The sequence below is a fragment of the Abramis brama genome (genome assembly GCF_963993115.1).
Source record: "Abramis brama genome assembly, chromosome: 5".
Taxonomy (NCBI): Eukaryota; Metazoa; Chordata; class Actinopteri; order Cypriniformes; family Leuciscidae; genus Abramis; species Abramis brama.
Window position 1 is genome coordinate 46145876 of NC_139967.1, and position 27000 is coordinate 46172875.

General features: G+C 35.6%; 1 protein-coding gene across 1 annotated transcript; it reads right to left on the minus strand.

The window, feature by feature from the left end:
• Positions 1–673: 673 nt before the first annotated feature.
• Positions 674–26877, minus strand: aldh2.2 (aldehyde dehydrogenase 2 family member, tandem duplicate 2). Its single transcript, XM_084115055.1, has 13 exons — positions 26487–26877; positions 24419–24523; positions 17469–17609; positions 16720–16799; positions 15387–15498; positions 12389–12517; positions 9238–9351; positions 8526–8628; positions 7643–7827; positions 4193–4357; positions 1694–1851; positions 1454–1568; positions 674–1203 (listed from the first exon to the last, which is right to left on the minus strand). The coding sequence occupies exons 1-13, from the start codon at positions 26595–26597 to the stop codon at positions 1171–1173; spliced, it is 1551 nt and encodes a 516-aa protein (XP_083971181.1). The 5' UTR covers positions 26598–26877; the 3' UTR covers positions 674–1170.
• Between the last annotated feature and the right edge of the window lie 123 nt (positions 26878–27000).

The following is a 27000-nucleotide window of genomic DNA, read 5'->3' on the forward strand; positions in this document are numbered from 1 at the left end:
GTGAACATAGTGCACTATATAGGGGATTTAAACCATAAAAAGCATTTTTAAACAAATTAAAAATATCAATACAAACTATAATAGTATCTCAATGATACTAAAATAACACCTTTTTATACAGCGGTCAATGTTTTGTTCAATTCAATCATTACAATGTGAGTGGTACTGTGTTTTTACCACAGTAATATACGGGGTTAGAATAGTTTCATATTTCCAGATAAATAGATTCCCATCTGGAAAAGTAGATTCACAAAAAAACAACTGCGAAAAACAAAACACAAATAAATAGAATGAGATTCACAAAATATATGTTAGGAATTTCACAAAAATTAATTAAATTAACAAATACAACAAATATAGGATTTGCCTATAGTAATATCATGGCATTTAATGATTAGCATATCCATCTATTAACACAAAAACCAAGACACTTCTAAGAATACACTAGTTTTACCATATTTACCAGAGTATGGTGTTAGTGATGAAGGAGAGAATACAAATTGTTAGTGTTTCTAAAATGAATAAATATAAAGTATACATAAATAAAAAAGTTTAATCTGTGAATCAAAATAAAATGAGTCATTTTTAAATTTATTTTTGTTTCTTTTTCAGGTCATCAGATCATATCTAACATATATATCTAACAATAAATGCTGCAAAATCACAGAGACTGTTACTGTTTGATATTCGTTTATTTTCTTCTGCATGTTATTACAAAAAAAATATAATCAGAAAAGGACAAATATTTATGCAAATTAAGAATAAATGAATGAAGAAAAATGGAAAAATTAATAAAAAGAATTGGACCATTTATTACACAAATCAGCTTATTCATGCAAATAATTGTGGTAATTATGCTGTCTATATGCTTGAATTAAACAGAATAAAATCAGAACCTTTTTTTTCAGGTGGATAATCATAATAACTTCTATAACTTATCACTGTTAGAACTTTATTTTTTTATGTACTAATCGTATGTATGTATGTATGTATGTATGTATGTATGTATGTATGTATGTATGTATATGTATGTATATATATATTTTTTTCAGTACACATTAAGACATTATTTGATTTAATGAAATAGATTTAAAGAGTAGTGTTCATTTCAATAATGTCTGGCACAACTCTAATCGTTAGATGACGGCTTCTCTAAATTAATTTCTCCATTTATGAATTTTTCTGAGGAACCTTAATTGTAACCTGTGGAGGAAAAGAGTTGCATAGTTGAGTGCATAGTTAATGATAGCTGCAATTTACAGATCGTTGCCCAAATACACATCTAAAACACTGCATGTACAAATAAACACATTTATAAATATATCTTTAACCTACATGACATCTTTTAATATGAATTTTGATCACTTTGGGATTATTTTAGATTATAATCCAGATAAAAGCACGACATTTAAAGTTTACAATGAGTGAATTCTGAATAATGAGTGAACCTTACCGTTTTGACCTCGGTGTAGTTGTCCAGTCCGTACTGTCCTAACTCACGGCCGATTCCCGAGGCCTTGTAGCCTCCGAAGGGAGCCTGCGCTCCGAACACGTCATAACAATTAATCCTGATCAAATCAAATCACAAGTACAAGCCAGATGTGAACACATTTCAGCATGCAGCAAGAGGTCTAATATTCCAATATCCAAGAGATCTATTTTCTTTAAGATAATAAGCTCCTCACACACTCACCACACAGTGCCAGCACGCAGGCCATTGGATATGTAATGGGCCTTTTCAATGTTTTGGGTAAAAACAGCGGCTGCAAGGCCATATTTGCTGTCGTTGGCTCTCTCAACCACTTCTTCTAGAGATTTAAACTTCAGAATCTGCATTACAGGGCCAAAGATCTAACAGCAAAGAAAGGGAATAGCAGGTTATATCATTTTACTAGATGTACATCTTATATTATAGAATCTAAATAAACATGAATCCATTCATCCATCTGTGTACAGACCAGAATGCCATAAAATGTGCAATATTATTATATCATGGGAAAATAAACAATGTAAAATGGTGTTTTATGTTAATTCAAAACATTTCTGGAAACACTTTACAATAAGGTTCTATTTGTTAACATTAAGCCGAGTTCAGACTGCACGATTTTCAAAGTAGTCGGGTTACTGTTCTTTTCACACTGCGTGACTATCTGGGGTAACATTCAGTTGCTGGTGTGTTCACACTGCACGATGCATCGGCGACAGGAGGTTTCACACTGCATGACTTTCAGGAGGAAGAATCGCCGACAACTTCTGTCTGGTCCGCAAACTACGTTTCGCAACCAAACACACGCGAGAAGTGATACGGAAATAGCGCAAAATCCCGCGTGCGTATAAGACCGCAGTTCTCACGCGAGACTGAAATTGTTATTAAAAATGATAGCCTGCAAGAAGCTTGCGATCCAAATTGTCTGTGCACTGATTTGCAGCGAAAAGGAGAAAAAGAAAAACGGTAACACTTTACAATAAGGTTCCTTTATTAAACATTAGTAAATGTATTAACTAACATGAACTAACAATGAGCAATACATTTACTACCGTTTTTGTTAATCTTTGTTAATGTTAGTTAATGAAAATAAAGCTGTTCATTGTTTGTTCATGTTAGTTTACAGTGCATTACCTAATGTTAACAAGATTTTAATAAAGTATTAGTAAATGTTGAAATTAACATTAACAAAGATGAACAAATGCTGTATAAGTGCAGTTCATTATTAGTTAATGTTAACTAATGTAGTTAACTAATTAACCTTATTGTAAAGTGTTACCAGAAAAACATATTATGTATGAGGAAATGGCTGGGAAGACGAGGGGAGCAAGGACTGTGTGTTCTGCAAAGAGAGTTGGGGGTAAATAAATAATTTTGCAATGTGCTGCTGTTGCTGCTGGTCAAGCAAATGTTTGTGCTTTGTTTCTGTTTGATATAATTGTAAATATATCTATTAAAATACTATACTGATATTGTGGCCTATAACTCCTCCCCGAACTCCCCGCTGCTCTGTATCTTGCCCTCTCATTGGCTGTCGGTCATCGCCGATGTAGTTTTCAGTCAGAACACTTTCACACAGCAGGATTTTGAATCGCCGACAGGTCCAGATATTTAGCATGCCAAATATCTCACGGGCATCGGCGACTCGTCGGTGATTCTCTCAGATCGCGTCTTTGCTCATTCACACTGCGTGATTGTCACTCGCGTGAACGAGCACCGATTTGTCTGCGATTTCTCAAAACCTGTCGGCGAACCAAAATCGGGGCTAAAATCGCAACTGGCAATGCAAAAATTATTCCAAAGCATTTATTAATCTTGATTAATGTTAATTGCAACATTTATTAATACATTATTAAAATTTAAAAAATTGTATCTGTTCATATTATTTAATGGACCAGAGCTAACATGAACCAACAATGTTATATATAGTATTTATTTTTTGCACAAGCAGACATGTATTTTTGCATATGATCATTATATACCGAAAGGTTGGCTGGATTTCTTAATCTCAACAATTCTACTCATCTAATGTATTTAGTTAATACTAATTATTTCAATCATGACAACTCTCAGAATAGTTTTAGCATGTTATTGAATATTGCAATGTTAATGTATTTGGTCTTTGTGGATTAGATCTGCTACACTGTGCTGCTACATCTAATAGATACACAGACACACTATACACTATTTATTTTACACTATAATAAATAGCGTAAAATATGCTGCTGATGCACAAATAGACATATATAAATCCTGTAGCAGATCTAGGCAGGTGGAGCTGGGGAGGTGGAGGGTTCAGAGGAACTGATGTACGCTGCATAACAAGCTTACAGCCAACCCTGAACCAGACTATTTTAACGTTGAAAACCTTTCAAGCAATCTCATTGGCTGCTGGATCAGCAGAGGCCAATCAGCTTGTGTCATGTGGTAATGATGTGATTGCTTGCAGATTACGTGGAAAGGTCTGATCAGCCTGCGCCCCCTAGAGTTTCATGACTGAACTCGATATTTCTGTTAATATTTATTCACTGTCGTTATTACCAATTATTTAGTTAGGACTGATTATTAAGCAGGAAACATTAAACAAGCACATCTGGAAAAAAGATCCCACTAGAAATCTAAAGTAAGCTTAATGAGAGCTGAAAAGTTGATCTGCATGGAAAGGCTCTTTCCCTAGTAATGCGTTAAAAGGTTAAACACACACACCTCCTCCCGAGCAATTGTCATGTCATCCTTAACATCCCCGAAGATCGTGGGCTGGATGAAGTAACCGCGATCAGCTGCCGCCCCCCCGCCACACATGAGCTTGGCTCCCTCACGCTTCCCACTGCTGATGTAGCCAAGAATCTTCTGGAACTGCTCCTCATCGACCTTTAGTAAAGAGAAGAAATACTAATGGATGCGATATCAGAGAACTATGATCTTGATTGAGTGATTCAGAAATATGTTACATTGATGTTCTTTTAAAGATGCTTTCACACCAAAGGAATGTAACGACTGAGTGCGAATCAAACACAAATGAAGCTTCCAGGTGTTTTGTTCAAACATAACTCCACACAGAACTCAACATTCCAGAACCATAAAAGAAGGCTCCAGCCAACTTTTATGGCCAAACTAAAGGAAGAACTTGTCAATGTGAGATAGCTTGGAAAAGAATGATTGGCTCAGAGATGGCACAACTCAGTGCCCGATCAAGATAACAGCAGAAGTTGCTGGACCCCACAACATTCCAGACCCCCTCCTCATTAAGGACCTCTGAATGACCAAACCAGAGTTCTAATCTCTTCAAACCACGAGAACTGAGATTTTACCTTAAAGGGACACTCCACCCATTTGCACTAAGCTTTGCATTGTTAGAAACCCAGTCATACTATTGAATGGTCGTGCAACACTCTCTCATTTTCCCCTGAGACGGGAGAAATCCGTTATTTACCTCTTACACTTCCTCCTACAATGACGCAAAAATCGTCATTTTGCGTCATTGTAGGAGGAAGTGTAAGAGGGGGGGATTTCTGTTGAGACTACAGACACTCGTTCCTCATCTTTCCCAGGGGGCGGGACCCGCTCACGCTACAGACCTATTACAGATCAGTGGGTGGGACTTTACTCTCTGAAACTGAAAGCAATATCCTCCATCTTGTTTGAAGCTAAGCTAACAGGCGCTGTGGAGACAGATGTAAAGTTATGACAATAGCGGAGGAGAGTGCTCAATATGATATAGAAGAAGAGGATTTCGGAAGTCTGATGCTTGAATCAGGTGTTTGTGGCTACCTTTACAAGCCGTATTATAGCGAAGAGCAGCCGAGGCAGAAGACCTGCCTGCCGCGGACGAGGAGCCCGGACTGGCTCGAGTTAGGGCGGACTGGTGGCGCCGGTGATCTCACTATGCAACTACGAACACAGAGATAGAGTCCGTCTGCGGCAAAGAATTTCAACGATGACAATTTCTCCTGGACGAAATCTCTGAATCAGACGAGGACACGGACGTTTGTGTTGTGAACTATCCTAGCTTTGCACCGCATATGTTCTGACTGAACATCCCGGTACCATGCAATAATTCACCTTTTGAAAGAAATACAAACGAGGAGTAATGCACTAATGAGTTCGCCAACTAACTAGACATTTTGTGTGAAATGAATTTCAAGCTCTGTTGGTAGCTAGCCTTGTAGAGGGAAGAGTGATTTCTCTTATAGGCAGATATGCGCTTTCTGGATTAGTGGGAGTGGCTTGCGGAGCTGTGCAATGTGGTGCATTGTGGGAGTTGTTGTCTTTCATACAAATGCGTCATGAAGTTATTTTTTGTCTTTCCTCGGTCACGAAGGCACCAAATTCAAAATTTATTTTACATTTCGACTACATATATGACCCACTTTAAATAAAAAACAATGTTCAAATGGGTGGAATGCCCCTTTAACAATAGATAAAATCATCCCAGAACAATTCTCGATGGACTTATAATCAAACATCATGCAACTACATGATTCTATTTTGTGTCTACAACTTATATGTGTGTTTAATATGCTTAGATACCATATAATTCATGTAATTGGTATAACTATTAGGTGTTTGAATGAAAGTGTGTCGTGCTTCACATCAGTATGATCCTATGCTCTTGATTCAAAAGATGGCTTGAGTGAAATCTGTGTGAAATGTTCCGTATTCTTATAATAGTAATAATGTCTAAACTGTGGCCTCTTTCCTCTCTGCTAGAGCTAGAGAGTAAGGAGAGCACAGATAAGCTTGATTTATGATAAGAAGTGAAGAGAACGCCACCTCCTAAATAAAGACAGTGTCTAATTGGTCAGAACTGATCCAGGAGGCTGGGCGGACATTTGAGTTTAAACTCTTAACACCAGAACAAAGTTTAAGTTTAGTGCAGAACAAAAATGCAGCGGGAGATGAAGAGATAAACCAGGGGGGCTCTCTCTCAAGAAAAAGTAACCATGTAGACGCGCAGACAAAGAACCCAAATCAAGATCAGAAGAACGGGTTCAACAGCTTCATTCAAGCCATCTAACTACTCTCGTCTCAATTTTCTTTCTTTCCTTAGTTCTTTTCTTTTCCGTTGTGAGTCTCGGTTCTAAGTTAAGTTTTGCGGCAAAGTTTCGTTCCACGATTCGACAAAACCAGCTTCAGACAAAGACTTTCAATCCATCCGCCAGCACACCACGTGATTGGCCACCCCAGACATCTATTCAAGCACGAGGACACCAACCAACGAACAAACCCAGGAAACCCCCTTTTACGCCAACAAAAAGGGAATCCCTACGCAACACAAGAAAGTAGCCTCCAGACTAAAAGCTGAACTGGTGTATTGTATTGATTTAATAACCCGCCTAAGGAGGGTTAAATTAATGATTGATGGTTCTTCAGGTCATGTCTTATAAGTGCATAGAATCCTGAGATTTCATCATCTCACTCTTAAACTCACTCTTTCCTCACTCTCTTCCTTTCTGCAACTCGTATGAATGTGTGTGTGCGTGTGTTTGTGTTAGGTATTAGCTTTATGTGTTAGAATAATCAATAAAGTCTTGTTTGTATTTTAAAGAGAAGTGTTACTTGTGTTATGTGCTTACAAATTTAATGTCTTAAACTGCTGATCTAAGTTACCCTGCTAACTATAGTGTTTCACTATAGTTTGGAAATTTATATCTGCTGCAGAGCGGATAGTTACGGCCGGTTCAGATGAACCCTGAACGAGTCATTTGCTCGGTCGTAATAAGTGATTCTTTCGAATTCCCTATAAATTGATTAATAATTCCTTTGAGCTAAATTAAATTGTCAGAATCACTCTATTAACGCTACAGGAACCCACAATACAGTGCACTAAATGTTAATTGTAATTAATTACCAGGATGGGTAACTGAAATTACCTAATGGTAAGAAGAAACCCACAACAACTGCAAATGCAATGAAATCATACCAGACAGAATGCTGCATAACATTTGCCAAATTAAACTAATTAAATTACCAAATTATTAGCACCCTTCATCAGAATATGATCATTGAAAATTCAGACACATAACTAAGAGTTACAAATCCTTTGTTCTACAGCCTACCGAAGTTAATAATGTCAATTTATGAAAAGTTGTCCCGACCAATTTGCATATGCAGTGCTCAAAAGATGTAGTAACTAACTAACTCGAAGAGCTGTACCTGTGGGCCCTGTTCAGTCTTCAAGTCGAACGGGTCTCCCACGACCCTCTTCTTAGCTCTCTCCACACTTCGCTCAACAAACTCATTGTAGATGCTCTCCTGTACGTATGTGCGAGAGCCTGCACAACAGCACTGGCCTTGGTTGAAGAAGAGGGCGAAATGGGACTGCTCCACTGCCTCTTCCACTGCAAATATACATGAATTAGAAAGATTTAAAAAATGTGAGGAATCAAATTTTGCTTTCTATTTTTTTTTTAATCGAAGACTATATGACTTTCATTCTTCTGCGGAACACAAAAAGTAGGTATTTTGAAAAATGTCTAGGTGTCACTGGTGTCCAGTGTTGGTCCAAACTCGCTTTCATTTTATGGGCAAAAACAGTTGAAACCTTCTTTGAAATCTTCTCTGAACAAAACAGAAAGTCATACAGTCATAATTAAAAGGGTGGAGAGAGTGGAAAGGTCATGTACTACTAAATCATGACTGTACTAACATTATAAGTGGACCTCAGGAAAAATAATAAAATGATAGTAATAAAATGTATTATTGACCCTTTTGAGTAGCCATAGAAATATAAACCACAAGATGAAACCACGAATTTAGCGACAATGTCACAACTTTTGTCAAAAAGTGACTAGCAACAAATCTAGCAACTTTTTTGGACTGCTGGTTAACATGTAGACAGTCACTATTGTTCTGTTGTCTGACAGAAAATATGTAAATGAGAACAGCTTTATATTATATATTAAAATACAGTGTATGAGCAAGAAAAAGTAAGTAAAGAGCCGACAGTTTAGAGACCTTTTGAGCAGGCTTTAGCTACTTTCTATGGAAAATAGCTGTCAAAACTGCTGCAGGTGTCAGGATAAACAGATGAACTCACTATTAGCATCTGATAAAATGATGTTTGGACTCTTTCCCCCCAGCTCCAGTGTGACCTTCTTCAGATTACTCGTACTCGAGGCTCGCTGGATGAGGTGACCTACCTATTCAACCATAATAAGACAAAACCAATATTATATTTGCAATTTAAATTAAATTCTTGGGTTCCCACTATACCAAAATTCTGTCATTAATTACTCACCCTCATGTCCATGTCCAAACACAAGACTTCTGTTCATATTCAAAACACAATCGAAGATATTTTTAATGAAACCTGAGAGATTTCTGTCCCTCCATTGCTAGTCTAGAACTTTAGGTAATCAAAATGTAATGCTTTTTGGGTTCAGAACAACATGACAATGAGTAAATTATGACAGAATTGAATTTTTGGGTAAACAAACCTTTAAAAACTCACTAAGATTGGCATTCTTACCAAAAAGTGCATACATTAAGTCTTAGACACAGTAGATGCTTCACAGAAACTGTGAACTAATTTGCTCTTAGACAGTCATTTATATATTTTGCTATGGTGTGCCAATTTTAAATGTCCAAACACTAAGTATTAAATATTGTAATAAGATTTGATGTATGAACAAGAAATCCTACAACATATTATATGGCACACACTGAGAGAAAGTATCATTTCTATCAAGGTTGTACAGTATTGTACTTCATATCCAAGAAATATCCATTATTGAAGAAAAACCTCTTACCTCAGTGGAGCCAGTGAATGCTATTTTGTCTACGTCCATGTGAGAAGCAATGGCTGCTCCGGCTGTGGGACCCATTCCTGGGATAATGTTGACAACACCAGCTGGGAATCCCACCTACACAAACCATGGAAACACTCAAGATGGTGATTAGGTGTTTAAGCAAAATAACAATGATCATGCACTTGATGGTGGGTTCAATCGTGCACTGAGTATGGCTTCACTATTATAGCCTTCTTAACATATTCATTATTAGTGCTGTCACAATTCCTCTATTAAATTAGAGCACTCAATTTTTAGAAGTCCCTGGAATACCGGAAAGTGGCTTCCAATGTTTTCTAAAGCTGCACAATGTATTAAAACCATAGCATAGTGCTATTGTGAATTCACAAAGGTTGCGATTCAATTCAATAAATATATGCCCTGCATGTTTAATATGCACTTTCATTATTTACATGCATGTAGGTTACGTGCATCTCAGAGCAGCTTTGTTCACAGTAAATGCTGCTCCTCCACATGAACTGTTATCATTTACATGCGTAAAGCGCGTCTCAAACTCCATCTCTGCATGTGCTCTGAGTCTGGGTTGCTTATAACATTCACCTGGGAACGCAATGTGCGCCATTTCATCAGATTTGTAACGTAAATCATTTATAAACCTACACAGGAGAAAACATCAATATTTTTCTAAATATGTTGAACGGTTCTTCGCAATTTAAAAATAAACATCTAAACTTAGCTCTGAGTTTGCATGTTTTGATGCCCACATGTTCTTGTTCAAGAAATTACAGTGTCTGTAACATTTATATCTTAAAGAGGCTACATGCGATTTTCTGAAATTTAAACTCGCGACTGACACCTGTGGCCAAAAAACGGAACTGCTCTTCCTTTCTGCTCGCTCTCGTACGTGCGCACTTCACAAGTCATCCGCTGCAAAGAAGTCAACATTATGTTTACAGAGGTAAGAACAGTCAAATACATATATTGTTTGAGAAACTAAGTTTGTTTGCTGACTAGCGGTGGTGGCAGAGTGATCTGAAACGTTTAACATGAACGCGCTTGACGTCACATCCGCAGACAGCGCGCGAAAAATCCGACCCGACAGAAAATAGGAAAAATAGGATACAGGCTTATAGGTGCACCCACTGTGAGCTGACAAAGTGTCAGTATGCTCATCAGGAGATGTTTGAGTCATAAATGGTCAAATAAAAAGGCTATTGTTACGTTTATTTTGGGGGAAAAGTTGCATATAGCCTCTTTAAAGAAATGGCCAAATATTAAAGATTAAGTGGACATTTGAATTAAAGGTGGGGTATGTGATTCTCTTTTTTGTCCATTTTTTCAAAATCACTTGAAATCCTATTCCTAACCCACTTACAGCCACTGAGTTAGAAGCACTGAAAAGAAAATTAAGCAATTTAATCATCTGTGGAACGGGCAGGACTCGAAAAACTCCAGCCAATCATTTCCAAGACCACCTAGAATCATTGGACAGTAAGTGCGTCAATCAAACGGTCGCACCATACCCCCCTCCCCCATCCATGTCCATGTTCTTTGAATGGGTGAAGTCAAAGGAAAGAAGGTAGGACCATTTGAGTTGTGTATTTTCAAAATCTGCCGGCCGTTTTGCAAATCACATACCCTACCTTTAAATGTCATTTGGCCAATATTAAACAAGGATTTGATCTGCTGTTGAGTGTAACAACACCAGGCCGTTGGCTCCCTCTGTAGGCATTTGTTATAATACATAATGTACATAAGATGATTGTTTATATTATGCATATAATATAATATACATTTTAACAGTGTTGTTCTATAAAACTATATGATAACTTGCTTTTGATACTTTATTTGAACCAAATATTATTGCCTCATTGTTATTATACATGTATTTTAAGTCATTTTAAAGGGTATTATTTGCTTAGGTCTATTTTTATTACCACAAAAAATAGGATTAATCGATTAATCATCAAAATAATCGACTGATTACTCGATAACCAAAATAATCGCAAGTGACAGCCCTATTAATTATACACTGTCAATAGATGCAGCAGGGATGACGTATTTCTGTAGGCCAAAACCTGGAAACGAGTTGCATTTTAGTACCTCCGGTTCCACCGTCCTGAAGTTTAATGTGTTTTTGATTCAGTCTGGTTTATTCTACAGCATAAATTACATCAGTAATACCCCTTGTAATTTTAAAAGCTTTCACATGTTTTGAAAAAGGCTAACGAGTGTTTAAATGGCACTACAGGGACATTAAACAGATAAACTCAACTACATGCTAGTCACTTTCACAGTTTATAATCACGCTCTTGCAAACTATTCCAACCCAAACTTTCGTTGAAGTCATGTGACCATGGTGTAGTTCCTTTATAGCCTATGTTTAGCTTTTTACTTCTGCCGATTGTATTTAGTCTTCAAAATAAAAAGTAGTGTTTAGATTATCACGATGAATAAAACATTTAAGAATCATAAACTTTCTTTGGTCACAGAGCTTATTTTCTGCAATAATACAAAAGTAACTGAAAAAATAAATCTATAGGGTCTTTGGCAAGGGAACCAGGGTGATGCTAACCTCTTACATTAATACTTCATCCCTGCAGCTCTCTATACAGGACAAAAAGAGTGAAATGTGTTATTTTAAGTGCAAATATACAGAGCTTGTCAGAGATATTAAACATCATCACACTGAACAGATAAACTCATCCACTCACTAATCGATTTCACAGCTTCATTGTGTTTATAATCACTCTTACAAACTATTCTAACTCAAACTTTTAGGGAAACTGTTTTTTATACAAACACGATGATGAAGTGATGATGTTGAAGTCATGCGACCATGGTGTATTTCCTTTATAGCCTATGTTTAACTTTTTACTTCTGGTGATTGTATTTATGCTTCAAAATTCATTAAAGTTGTGTCATGATGAACAAAATATCATAAACTTGGTCACAGAGCTTATTTTCTGCAATAATCCAAATGCCAATTGAAAATAGGGTTTTTCTCGAGGGAACTAAGGTGATGCGACTTCCAGGTTGGCCTAGAAAAATGTAATCCCTGCTGCACTATGCATAAAAAAAAAGATTTAAACATTATTTTGCAACTAGGATTTTCCTCAGTGTGCAGATATACAGTAGGCATGCCAGTCACCTCCTTGATCAGGCTGGCGATGTAAAGGGCCGTGAGTGGCGTTTGCTCTGCCACCTTCATCACCACCGTGTTTCCCGTAGCCAGAGCCGGGCCGAGCTTCCAGGCCTGCATCAACAGAGGGAAGTTCCACTGGGAGAAACACATAATACAGAGAAGACGACATGTAAAAGACAGAAGTAGTCAAACTATGGCTGGACAATAATTCAATATCAATATATATCGCAATATAATTATTTTTAAAGGGGTGGTATAATGCCCTGTTCACAAGATGTAAAATAACTCTCTGATGTCCCCAGAGTGTGTGTGTGAAGTTTTAGCTCAAAATACCCCACAGATATTTTTATATAGCATGTTAAAATTGTCACTTCTGTCCCTTTAAATGCAAATGAGCTGCTGCTCCCGGCACAGGGGGCGGAGCTTCAACAGCTTGTGTCCTTTTACCTCACACTGACATGCACTGAAAATTTCTAAAACTTTTAGCCTTTTACGTTCAAACCGGAGTCAGACAATGATGGAGAGACTCAAGAAGAAGTGACGACATGTAGAAGCAACAGGACATTTCTGAATGGTTAGTTGATGAATTTATGAAGCTGATGTGTAGTTATCTTCTAGTCATTGATTAGCATATTCTGTCTTGATAGTCAATAAATCGTGTTCAGGGGGCGGGGCTTATGTACATTTTAGGGTTAGTGATGTCGTGACTATCAGTATGATATCAGTACTATAAGTACGATAAAAAAAAAAAAAAAAAAAGTTTAATCGGAAATCAATATCTCTTATCTCCATAATTATTTAAGTGGTGAAATGCTGTGTATGACTGTATATACTGTATCTCTTGCCACGCTAGTAACGGCTCTCTCCATAGATAGTCCAGTCATTTTAAGCCAAAATGGGGGTCAACCTTGAACAAATTGCAACAGAAGCAAACTCAGACCCAAATATAGCCTATTCATACGCCTATTCATTCTTCTTACTTGAATAGGGTAAAAATTTTAACCTTTAGATATCACCATGAAAATTACTGAGTTGATTACTTACATCAAGACAAATAAAAATTGTATTACAAGTTTTTTTAAATTGTTTGTTAACATGGACAAACGGTGCATAATCTAATTACGTATGTGCTAATTTGCATAAATACCACAACAGATCTAAACACTGGGTATAGCCAGGTGAAAATGTCTTGTTGAATCTTGTTGACATATAACAGTAAAATACTTAATGTTAAGGTCTGAATGGAACCCATTACGGCTACCCATGAGCATTAATACATACAGGCAGGAAGAAGTACTTTAAACCAGCCTTTATTAATTGTTTGGGGCTGGGTCTGTGGGACTGTTTCTGGGGATTCACTTTTTATTTTACTTACCTTTTGTCTTCTGCATTCTCCTTACCATTGTCTCCTGTTCTTCCCTCAGACTCGTCCCCCAGAAACAGTCCCACGGACCCAGCCCCAAACCCATCTCTTAAAAATGAATAAAGGCTGGTTTAAAGTACTTCTTCCTGCCTGTATGTATTAATGCTCATGGTATAGCCTAAATGGGTTCCATTCAGACCTTAATATTAAGTATTTTACTATTATATGTCAACAAGATTCAACAAGACATTTTCACCTGGCTATACCCAATGTTTAGATCTGCTGTGGTATTTATGCAAATTAGCACATAAGTAATTAGATTATGCACCGTTTGTCCATGTTAACAAACAATTTAAAAAAACTTGTAATACAATTTTTATTTGTCTTGATGTAAGTAATCAACTCAGTAATTTTCATGGTGATATCTAAAGGTTAAATTTTTTATCCTATTCAAGTAAGAAGGAGAATGCATAGGCGTATGAATAGGTATGGGCTTTTTTTTCCTTACTCAGGACATATTGAGGATACAAAATCAGTTGAGTTTGCTTCTGTTGCAATTTGTTCAACCTTTTTTCATAAAATGACTGGACTAAGAAGTTGAGTTTGACTTGAAATATTTTATTAGGTCTTTAAACGCAGATCAATATTTTTCGTGTCTAATTATTTTGAGAGAAAAAAACGGCTGAATGTACATTATCCCTTACTCTCCCTTATAGTTTAGAAAACTAGTGCAGTGCCCGTGCAAAATCAGTTTTTATGTGTTTTTAGTAATTGTTGGTTGGTGTGTTTGAGTGCTCATTGTTACAATTACACAGCAAAAGTTCAGTGACATTTTTATTTGTGCATGGTAGAAAAAGCAAATACTGATACATAATGACATACAATAAATATGGAAAATTGAACTACACGACTGAGGGAGCAGGATACACAGTGAACTCCGAGAAAACGATATGCTTGAGCAAACAGTTTGTGAATAGGCTACTAATGATGGCGGTGAAAGAGACTGTGAACGCATTGAACAGGACATGTTTAGTTGGTGAATAGGACTAACGGTTTGAGAGATATGCGAATAACAGACACACAGACAGAAAGACGTTCCAGTAATTTATAGATAGATAGAAGATGGCAATAAAATATGACAAGAACTCAGAGTTATCAAATCAGTTGATATTTCACTGGTTTTGTCCATCCTTCTGTTAGACTCTCACAGATGAATTATGTTGAATATCTGTCAGCTGTTAAATTTAACTACACAATTAGATAATGCCAATTTAGGTCAACAAATTACCAAGCAATGCTTCATTTTGTTCAGTCTGTGGTGTAAAAAGGTCGCATTAGCAATTAAAGAAGAAACACTTCAGCAAAACATGGTCAGGTCAAAGTGTCTGAATGATTTTTGGTCCCAAATTTTTATAAATTTTACTGGTAGTCACTGTATGAAAAATGTTTGGGTATAATATTTCACCGTTTACTTTATTTTGCTCTCCTCACTTACATAAATTAACTATAGTGTCCTGCACTCACAGGTAAAAAAAATATCAAAAATTATATCTGAGGTCTGAATAATTTTTGGTTTGACTGTATATGGTATTACTCTGCAAATACACATTGCATTCTGAAATCCCAAAAGCATCTACTTACAGGGATAATTTGGCCACACACTCCAACGGGCTCATGCCTTGTGTAGCAAAAGTAATCACCATCAATTGGAATGGTCTTCCCTTCCCATTTGTCTGCCCAGCCAGCATAATACCTAAAAACCAAACAACCAACACACACACACACACACGCGCACACACACACACGCACACACACACACGCACACACACACACGCACACACACACACGCACACACACACACACACACACGCACGCGCACACACACGCACGCACACACACACGCACACAAAAGAGTTCTGAGCTTCTGATTGAATTCACCCTTTATCAGATTTACATGCACGCTAGTCACTATAAACAACCTTTGGAACCACTGAGATCGGATTACAGATTATAAAGCTTGATAACGCACGATATGATGCAGACCACAACATACAGTAGTGTATGCCATTTCTGTTGTCTAAATATTTTTTGTTCTATTTTGAAAAGAATGAAAATAGCTCAAAAACAGAATCACCATCTAAGAGATTCATTATGCAATGCAACAAATAAATATATAACTCACTCAAGAAAAAAAATAGGCCTACACTGTAAAAAAATTAAATGTATATATTTTTTTACATTACTCATCAAAACAAGTCAAACTATTTATTTTAAGTCAGTTTAAAGTAATTTAAGTTGATATGACTTAAATAGCCAAGTTGATTGTACTTAAAACATTTAAGGCAGTAAATTTAGATTTATGTATTTGAATTGCATATTAAAAAAAAATCCGTCCATTACACACACTACACATAATTAAATAAACTTAATGGGATGCATATTTTCTGTAAAGCTGCTTTGAAACAATATGTAATGTGAAAAGCGCTATAAGAAATAATCTTGAATTGGATATTCATACATAAATTAAACTCAAATAATTATGCCATAGTTTATCAACTATTTGAAAATATTTGATTTTATTTAAATAATTATATTTAAAAAATTCACTTATTCAAATTGCTTAAAATCAGCACAAATCTGTTCATTGTGAAAACAATTACATTTATTCAGTTAAAAAGTATGAACATGGTTAAAATATGGCTAGTTGTGGAAAACGCAATATTCAGTTAGTTAAAATATATGAGATTTAACCTGGATTTATTGATGACAAATTTATAAACCTGGTTTAAATTTTGAAACACATTCAGTTTATTAGTTTACAAGTTACTGATTAGTAACAGGACTTCAAATAATCAAGTGATAACGGAGTTATATTAGAATAAAATCCAATGTGACGCTAATGTAATGCAAATATTAAGGAAATGTCGAGTGTAGAAAACACTGTGTAAAATCACCATGAGGACAGAAAGTTCACCTCAAGCATTTGACCACCATGGGCACGTCCACGCTGTAGGACACCGCGTACGGCTTCCCATTGTCAAGAGTCTCTAGTTCCTATTGAAACAAAATACAAATAATTTTAACATATTTTAACAGAGTCATTTTTTTATAGATATGGATAACTGATATGTTTCAAACTGCATTTAACAATGAAAAATAAGTTTTTAAAATGAGGATGACAAGACCCATGAACTAACAGTGTGGAAATTATAGCAAGGAACCAAAAGTAATTCTGGGTTACACTTTATTTTAAGGTGTCCTTGTTATTTGAGTAGTATTAACTACTTGTACTTACTATAGGATTAGGGTTTGGTTTAGGATTAGTTGCATGTAATTATGCATGATTTATAGTCATTACTATAGCAAGTTATTTAACAATTACACAACACTTTGAAGCTTAATATTGAACTAGTAAAACTTGTACTTAGAACAAAGTGTTTAGACTAAAGTTTTGAAGTTCTTCTACAATAGGTTTACATGCATTGAAAGATACAATAAAAAAAATAAAAAAAACACACTTTCATAAGATACATTACAGCATCAGCTCTTTTCTCACAGTGTCTGAAACTGTTCGATCAAGGATTCGGTCTCTCTAAACCCCGCCTTTCCGAGAGCCTGCTCTGATTGACAAGAAGCTACTAAAAATATGCTTTCATGCATACAATAAATCAGCTCAGGGTCTATACGGCAGCACACAGGTCAAAGGTTGTCTGAGAGACTCACAGCTAGATAGGCAGAATCTCTCTCGATGCAGTCGGCCAGTCGGCTCAAGAGCAGCCCGCGATCCGACGCGTCCATACGTCTCCAGGGAGAGCCGAGCTTGAAGGCATCTTTGGCAGCCTTGACCGCTTTTTCCACGTCCGCCTGGAAGCAAAACGACAAACATGGGAGTGAAACAGACTAAAATGAGCAAGACAGTGTCTGGCCGCACACTGAATTCAGTACAGACTACAGAAGTCTATCAAAACATTAGGGCTGCACGATATTGAAGAAAATTGCGATATGCGATAACGCGATACGATAATGCTTAAAGTGTGTAAAATAAACTTAAATTATCTTTCAAATATATTTAAAATTATATAACCTACATGTGTTTCACATTCTTTTTGTGACAAGAAAACGTCCCTACAGCTTCTGAAAGTGAACATCAGTGTTTTACTGTAGTATAACTATAAGAAGTGTTATTTTAACATCAGTGTAAACCACAGGGTTTAGGGGTTCAGGTTATCCTACATTAGGTTTATTTAACAACAGAAACTGAATAATCAAATGTAAAAATAAAACACTGCTTAGATTTCACTGAATGAATTAAATATATACTGATTCTTATTAAAGCTACAAAAGTTATTTTGAGCAGCGAGTGATTTTCTCTTCGTCTTTTGTTCATGACCCCAGTTATTGCAAGTCGTTGCGATATGCATATTGCGATATACAGGGGTTAAATTGTGATTTATTATGTGGGGGGGCTCTCCCAAGGGGGGTCCGGGGGTATGCCCCCCCTGGAATAAAAAAAAAAAAAACACATTAAATGGCATTTTCTGGAGAGTTTTGTGCAAATAAATGGAGAAATTGAGTCTTACATTATATGTGAAAAACTGCAAGGTTAAGAGCATATACTTTGCATTGTTGTAGTATCAACAGGTAGCCTATTAGGACATTTAGCATTTACATTACTGTTAATCCGCAGTGGTGGAATGTAACGAAGTACAAATTTTTTTGAAAAAAGTAACATTTTAAAGAAACATTTTTCACGTATCTGTACTTCACTTAAGTAGAATCAATAGTGCATAGCCTACTTCTGACTTTTACTTCGTTACATTTTGCAACAATTATTATACTTTCTACTCCACTACATTTCTACTCATGTTTTCGGTGCTGATGCGGTGGTGACGCGTTCATGTAACATGTAAGGGTGGCGCTGCCAATAAAGCACCTAAAAGCATTGATTAAAATTAAGATACAATTAATACAAAACGAAATTCATTTTAAAGAAAGGCTTTGTGCTTTCTGTTTTAGGTCTCTGGAAGTTTTAAACAGTCTTTTAGTGCCGCTTTCAGAGCGTTCACGTCCGTAACATTGTTTTTTCCTCATAAATGCGAACATGAAAAATAAAATAAAATTAATGTTATGTTCTGTGGAGAGCCGACCCTTCTTCATCCGGTGGGCAGTATTACTTTGGTTTGCAGTGTAATTCACAGAATTACAAAAAAAATAAAAATTTGCCACCTAAAAGTTAAAGATTTTTTGTGTCACGTCCTCGGCATGTGTAGCCTATTTCCCTCATATTAAATATAAAACGCATGTGTAGACTGATATTTTTCTAATGTCTGGACTCCTTTATTAAGGGAGTATGGATATATAAACAGTTTCAATATATTGGTATTAAATGCATTTTCTGAGAATTTATATTTATAAGTTTTTACTGCAAATCAAATGTCACGTCCATAACGCTGTAATTGACATCACTTGATTACACATTGTATTACCTTGTTATGATATAGTGACCCATACAATGTGCCAAACATTTTCTTTACCTTGTCATTCAAGGCCAGGACACTTTTTGTACAACCAACGTTGTGCTGAACTTGACAAAATTGATCAGCAGCTCTTGAGGGTTTTTTTTTTTTTTCTTTCAAGGCAGTAGAAGGTTCTGGAACTTTTCCGGCGCTTCCACATCCCGCGCAACTACGGATCTCCCAGGAACATTCATTATATATTGCTGCGTACATTTATCCGTGTCGGAGTTCTGAATAGTAGGCTAGCCTACCTAGATGCGCATGGCATGCGCGAGCGGTGCGCGATCATGGTCGACTGACAACGAGATTAAGCAGCTGAACAAGAATACGGCCGTGTCCCGATTGTTCTCATCTCAGCTCCGCCGAGACAAAATAGACATGCCATTTCAAAAATCTTTCATTTACACTGTAAAAAGTAAAGGAGCCTCAAATATCCTGTTGGATTCTCAAGGAACTTCCAAATGTAATTTAGGTGCCTCTAAGCTCTTTCTCCTATAGTAGGGTTACTGGAGGAGCATTGACAATCTTTGAGGTTCTTGCTGGAACTTATGGGATCCTTTAAGCACTTTGTATTTAGTTCAGAGGTTCTGGAGTCAACTTTTCATTACCATGAGACCTCGAAGTGCTTTGGGGGAAAATAGAGGAACCTGAATGCGATAAAAGGGTTATTGGAAGATCTTTTAACATTTAAGTGGTTCCTGGAAGATCTCTTATGTTAATAATATGAAGAAGAAGAGAAGAGAAAAGTTTTATTCTGTCACGAAACTGCTGCTATTCCTCTGCTGTCGTCACTTCAGTGATGCTCGCGCGCAACAACAATAGCATCCACTGACGTCATCGGGTTTGAAAGTAACGGCTCCTCTCATCAAAGCTTCCGCCGTTTGTTCGGCTCTCCGTTACAAGGTTTGTAAACTCGCAAATAAATATAAATACAGAGTCTACTCACTATATATTCAAACACACATATATATAAATTAAATTTATTATACATTACTACGTTTTTACAGTGTTTACCACTCGTTTATTGCACAGTATCTGGTATGAAGGTTTTAGCCGCGATGCTAACTAACGTTACGTTGATCTAATGTAATGAACAAATGGAAATTATTGACTTATTGTCTTAGATTGATTTAGTCATTCAATTCAACATATTCTGTACAACTGTGTCGTCAAATTGCTGATATAGATAATTTAGCTGATTCCTGCTGTCATTGGCGTTTGTTATGAATAACAAAAGCAGGTTAATATAGTTTGGTCTGTTTTTGTTTAGCCTAACTTTACTTACTACATGTGCCCCCATTCTCTCAAATAAGTTACAATTTTAAAGCCATTTACTGGTCAATAAATATTATGTTGTGAATAATCAGCTTTTTTTCTTTTGTATCCCCAGAACAACCATTACATTTCTAAAATAATCTGAACATTTCAGTGGCAACATTGAATTACAGTAAGTTACCTGCACCACATGCAAGTACTTTATTACTATGAACTTTCTCTGTGTGAAATTGTATTGTTTGACTGTGTACTAGTGTTTTTTTAATCAGTTATTCTCTGAAAATCTTCCCTCATGCTCTCAAATCTCATTCATGTTACTCAGAAAAATAATATTAGGTTTGGTTCACAAATAATGCTATGCATTTTTTTCTTATATCTTTATCATTTGCATTTGAATATAAGACATTTTAATTCTGAATTATAACTTCAAGTTATAACTTCTAGTCTTTTTCGACAAAAAAAAGGGAAAAAGCTATTATGGCTTCAGAAGACTTACAACACAACCCATAACACATGAGTTGTGAACTCATTGATTATTTTTAGGATCTTTTCTGGGACATTTTTGGAGCTTAACCATTTTTACATAAATTGTTGCATTGAATTGAACTAGACAAGTGTACATAAGAATGGTTTCATGAATGATTTACACAAATGTTTTCTGCTTGTTTCATGCAGTGATCGGTAAGCGATCGGTGACTGGGGTTGCATTATGTCTGAGATCTGCTTTTGGGTTCCACAGACAGAAAGTCAAACAGGTTTGGAACGTCACAAGGCTGAGGAAATTATATAATCACTTTAATAACCTTACTAACAGTAAATTTTGTACTTTGCAGGGATTTCGGTAAGCTGAAATACAAGTTTGAACAAGAATAAAAATCCTCCTGTAGACCTGAAAATCACTGAAGTGCCTGGACCATCCACCAGAACAGAGGAAAAAAACACGGAAATCGAAGCTGCGGCACCTCTTCACTTTTCTAACTCTTTAAGTACCTCACACCAACTTGGTCCCATAGTGACATTTTTGACCACAAACGAAATTGCTGACCATGTAAATTCTTATTGAAATGACTGGAATTCACCAATGAACATTCACAGAACAACAGATAATTTTACTGCACCTTAACTCTGTTATAATGGAAAATGTTTTCTGCTTGTTGTGACATAAGGAATACTGTTTTCGGGTCGAAGCCTCTACTTCTACTTCCTCTATCTTGTTTCATGAGAATACTCAACAACCATTTATGAACACTCTTGATTCAAGTCACACATTTAAGCTTTTCAAAAGCCATAGTGTACATTACAGTGTCCAGTCTCACGGCATCCCAGACTTCAACATTTTATGATTCAAAATATCTGAATAACTAACCATCTAAGATTTCGGTATAGAGATAAAGGTTAGGATCATAATTTTCAGGAATATTACAGCACAATGAGTGCATATTAGCACTGTTTGTTTGTTTTTGGCATCCGATAGCATCCGATAGCTTTTGGACTTGGAAACAGTGATGTCAGACTTACCATCGGACTGAAACACAAATGTTTTAAAGTTAAGTAAAGATGGACATTTTTAATTAATCAAAATGTAATTTTTTACATTGATTTATTTCGTGGAACATATGCGTTTCCATGCATTTTATTGAGATGTCTTTTCTTGTATAGCCTATTGTATATACATGGTTGATTATTCATGTTGCTTATGTATTATACTATTTTTTGTGTATTCATTGATATTAATCTATAGTTAGCTTTTTTTCCCATGTGCATGGAAGTGTATGTATAAAAATGAATATCAAATATGTAATAAACAATTCTTATTTTGTATTTGGTTCAATTTGTTTATTATAATAGAAGTCAAAAGTAACCATAGTAACAACATGAAATTAAATTTTTTTTAAAAAGAAATTTGGTTCCTGGAGGCACCCAAAGTGGTTCCACACAGTGCCTGATATAAGAGTTCCTCAGGAAACCTGTGTGGTTCCTCAGAGAACCGCCCCTTTTTAAAGGGTGCCTAGAGGATCTACAGATGGTTCCGCCGGTGTGGCAAAGTGAAGAACCCCAAAAGGTTCCTTCAGGCACCTTTTATTTTTACAGTGTATAATCAGAAATAGGTTTTCAAAAGCATCACTTTCATCAAATTTTATGTGACATCACATAATTTCCAGTAGGCAACTGACTGCAAACAGGCACATCAGGACACAAACAAGCAGGCATATGTGCCGGGGCTGAGCCCCGGAGAGCCCCGGCCCAATTTAACCACTGGCGATATATACATATGCAATATTTCGATAATTTCTATATATTGTACAGCCCTACAAAACATTATTTATTTATTTTTCTGGATTGCATAGTGCAAAAAGTGCAAAATGAATTAAAAACAAATGAACAAGAGCAAACGTTTCAGCACATTGCTATCTTCAGTGCTCACTCTGCAACAAACTTTCACCCTTTTGTTGGTAAATTAGCAATTAGGGGTCAACAACTCAATCACAGGTAGAGCTCAAGAGTCTGATAACTGGCATGCATGACAAAATATTACAAGTATTCAATTATAGCAACAACAAAAAAACAAAAAGAAGTATAAAAACAATCTAGAAAAAGTAGAAAAAAATATCTTTACAAAAAGCAGGAAGGTTCTAGTTCTTCATTCATGCCATCAGGGAATAAAGAAACATAGACTGAAATTTTCATGTTTAATTTCCACAGTGTCAGTGGAGTTCATGCCAGTGCCTGCGTCTTTATTCAGTTATGCTTATTACATTATGTCTGAGAGGTAACGTCCGTTTGGTATAAGCAGTGTATCTGATATGTGTTAAATAAACATGCATAGCTATTTTTAATCCCAGCTCCTGGTTTACATCTGGTGTAGGAAAGTAAAGCAGACGCAGCGAGAGCGAGAGCGAGAGCGGGGAGGGTGTTTGTTCAAGTCATGTTCATGTCCCATTTACAGAGAACTAGATAAGAATATGAATAAATAAAATAAAGTATGATTTTAGATTTGAATTTTTTAAAAGAGCTCTACATGTTGACTTCTTCAACTTCATCTGGCGAATACTACTGTTATGTACATAATCATTTGTACTTATCCATCGTTTCCTTTTTTTTTTTAAACATGCAAAAACCAGATTAGAACGTCGTTTGTATAAAATATTCCTTGACATTGACACTTTTGCCCTATGAAGAGTTCATCTGAAGTGCCATCTGAAATTTTCTTCTAGAATGATCATTTTTATAAAGCTTGTATATTTAAGTTCAGTAATTTCACTTAAATGACAATTAATAGGTAATTTGCATTGCCATTTAAGTGAAATTATTGAACTTAAATATACAAGCTTTATAAAAATGATCATTCTAGAAGAACATTTCAGATGGCACTTAGAGGCTTTTGCATCTGAACTCTTCATACATATACATATATATATATATATATATATATATATATATATATATATATATATATATATATATATATATATACACACACATACATACATACATACATACATCTTATTCTGTATGTTTAAATAATAAAAGATTGATTGCACTGTAACACAAGGGTCCCCAAACGTATACATTACCACATTATCTACAGTAAAACAGAACTTAATAAGAAATACTAATAATCCTGATTATTTTAAACTTTTGTCACTGAAGTGAAAGATTTTCACAGATTTAGGTCTATTCCTTACACAAAGCTATCATGTTGCTCAGTCCTGTTCATTGAATTGTATAGAGAGAGAAAGATCTGGACGTTCAGCCGGTTTAACCAGACACGACATTACCAACTGAAAAGTGCCCAAATCCTTGGGAGTTTTCCAGCCAAGACCAGTTGGTTTAAGACATGTATTATTCTTTCTATATAAAATGAATAATTCAAACATCTACCTTATCCCCCTCTGCGACTTGGCAGATAACTTCACCAGTGGCAGGATTGATGGTCGGAAAGGTTTTCTTGCTTTCTGCGTCGTGCCACTCATTGTTAATGAAAATCTGCAGAGAGAGAAAAGAGGCACATTGACACCGGCAGTAAATTATGACAGATAAAACTAAGGATGCATGACATGGAGGAAAAATGTGGTATGCAATAACTTGTTGCATAATGTGATGTATCATCAGATAATGTAATGTCATATGATATAAGTGTTAAAACTATTTCCGTTGTTGCAAGTATATTCCAGTGAAAAAGCAACATTGCATTTTTTTTTTTACTGTAGCCTTAAAACGTAATGCCACACAATGTGAAATCTTCTAAATAAATGTGAACAAAAACATTAAATATTATTTATGATATAATCACCAACCAACGTGGCATCTTTGCTCAACTAGTTAAATTATTCTGTTATATTATACAGCTATATTATTCTGGAAATCAACACACTCAGTTTAATCTCTGCATCAGCATCACATTCATCTTAAAACATGATGTTGTAACGATACAAAACTACAAAACAAATGTAATATTACTCATGTAGCTTTATTAATGTTTAACTTTTTACTCTACAATGCATTTGTGCAGTTTTGGAGGGATATATGGTATTCTTTTAGATTCATATAAATATTTGTTTTAAATAGATTTTTGATGTAGAATTCACTTTAAAAAAGATAGACAATTCTAACTTTAATACATGAAAACAGAGCTGCACTTCTTAACCACCTGCCCTAATTATATTAAAATTTCGAAAAAACTTCTTTCCCAAATTTGAAATTATTTGTCCCAACTTCAAAAAGTTGATGAATGATGTACAAGCTCAATATTTACTTAATGAAAAAAGAGACTGCATTTCACTAGCAGGAAAGTACATCAATTCCTGCCACAGATTCAGATTATTTTATTTAATGCCATGTCAGCACTCAAAGCTATTTTCATGGCAAAAATACAATTACAAAAATACAAATATCATATAAATACAATAAAAAACAAAACAATTAAACACAGCAAGTCATATTATATGAGATTTTTTAAATTAACACATGATAAAAATTCCAAAACCTTTTCAGGCATAATCTCATTAAATATGTCCTTAAGTGAAGTAACTTTGTAAAAGAGCATTCTGCTTGTAATAAGTCCAGGACAATCCAATAAAATATGTTTATTCCTGCCACAAAAAGAGGGAAGTGTCGACCAAACAGTGAAGCGCGCCCACACACGCACACACACACACACACACACACACACACACACAACTGAAAGTACATATACTGTATTTTCCTTATTTTCCACACTTGTTCAATTTGTTCATGCTCTCTCTCTCTCTCTATACAAACACACACACACACATACATATATATGTATGTGTGTGTGTGTGTATATATAAATAAAGAGAGAGATTTTTAGATTTTATAACACTTTATTAAATAATTTAAAAACAATTAACGAACATACACTTTACTCAAGATATATAGCAAAAATTAATTCACCATCTCTAACAAAGCTCAACATTTCTTTGCAAGTCCATACATTTTCAAATTTCTATATATTCTTCATAGTTTTATAAAATAAAAAATCTAATTTAATTCTTACTTTTATTAAAAACTTGTACTACATCCCGACCAACTTCACCATCGATTATATATATATATATATATATATATATATATATATATATATATATATGGAGAGAGAGAGAGAGAGAGACTGGAAAGATAAGAAGATAAGATAAACAGGGAATGGCACTTTCGTGATGGAGGCGGGGTTTGAAAACATGCCAAGTTTTTTAACCAGTTAAACTAATGTCTTCTACACACACATTCATTTAAACGCAACGATTCGACGACAGATAAGTTACCTTTGAGGGACATGAAAATGTTACGCGACTATCAGCGTAATGATACGATTGCAAACGTTTAATTAAGACGTGAGTGAGAATATTAGCAACACGAGACATGTCACTTACTAAACCTACCTATGCATGAGAATAAACATGCATGTGCATTCCCAGCATTTGGCCATTACCTTGTTGTAGTGAACGTCTGGGTGAATGTTCGGTGCAGGAATCGTTGAATGCTGACATGCTGAAATACGAAAAACTTGTGGAAAAGTTCGGGAACAAACCGTGCGCAGCATTATGAACTCGCTTGCCTTGAACTGATGAACTCGAACTTCACAAACGCGTTCGCTTCTGCCAGAGAGGTTGCCAGATCTTTGACAGGAAACAAATGTTTAAATACCAGTAAGTCCACTATCACGCGTTTACAGAACACTACAGTCATTCACGATTTTTGTATATTCCCTTTTTTCAGATCTATATCAGGACAATTTTTTTACAACAAATAACTCGGAATGACATGCAAAACAAATGTCGAAAACTAGTGGACTTGGCAACAACAAGTGTTGACGTGCGTGTAAAAGTCCTCGTGACTAATCCAATAACAATAACATAATCCATTTTTTTGAGAAAACAAACGAATCCTATAATAAAATATAGATATTTAAAAAATAATTAAATTGTATAAAATTATACTGGGGA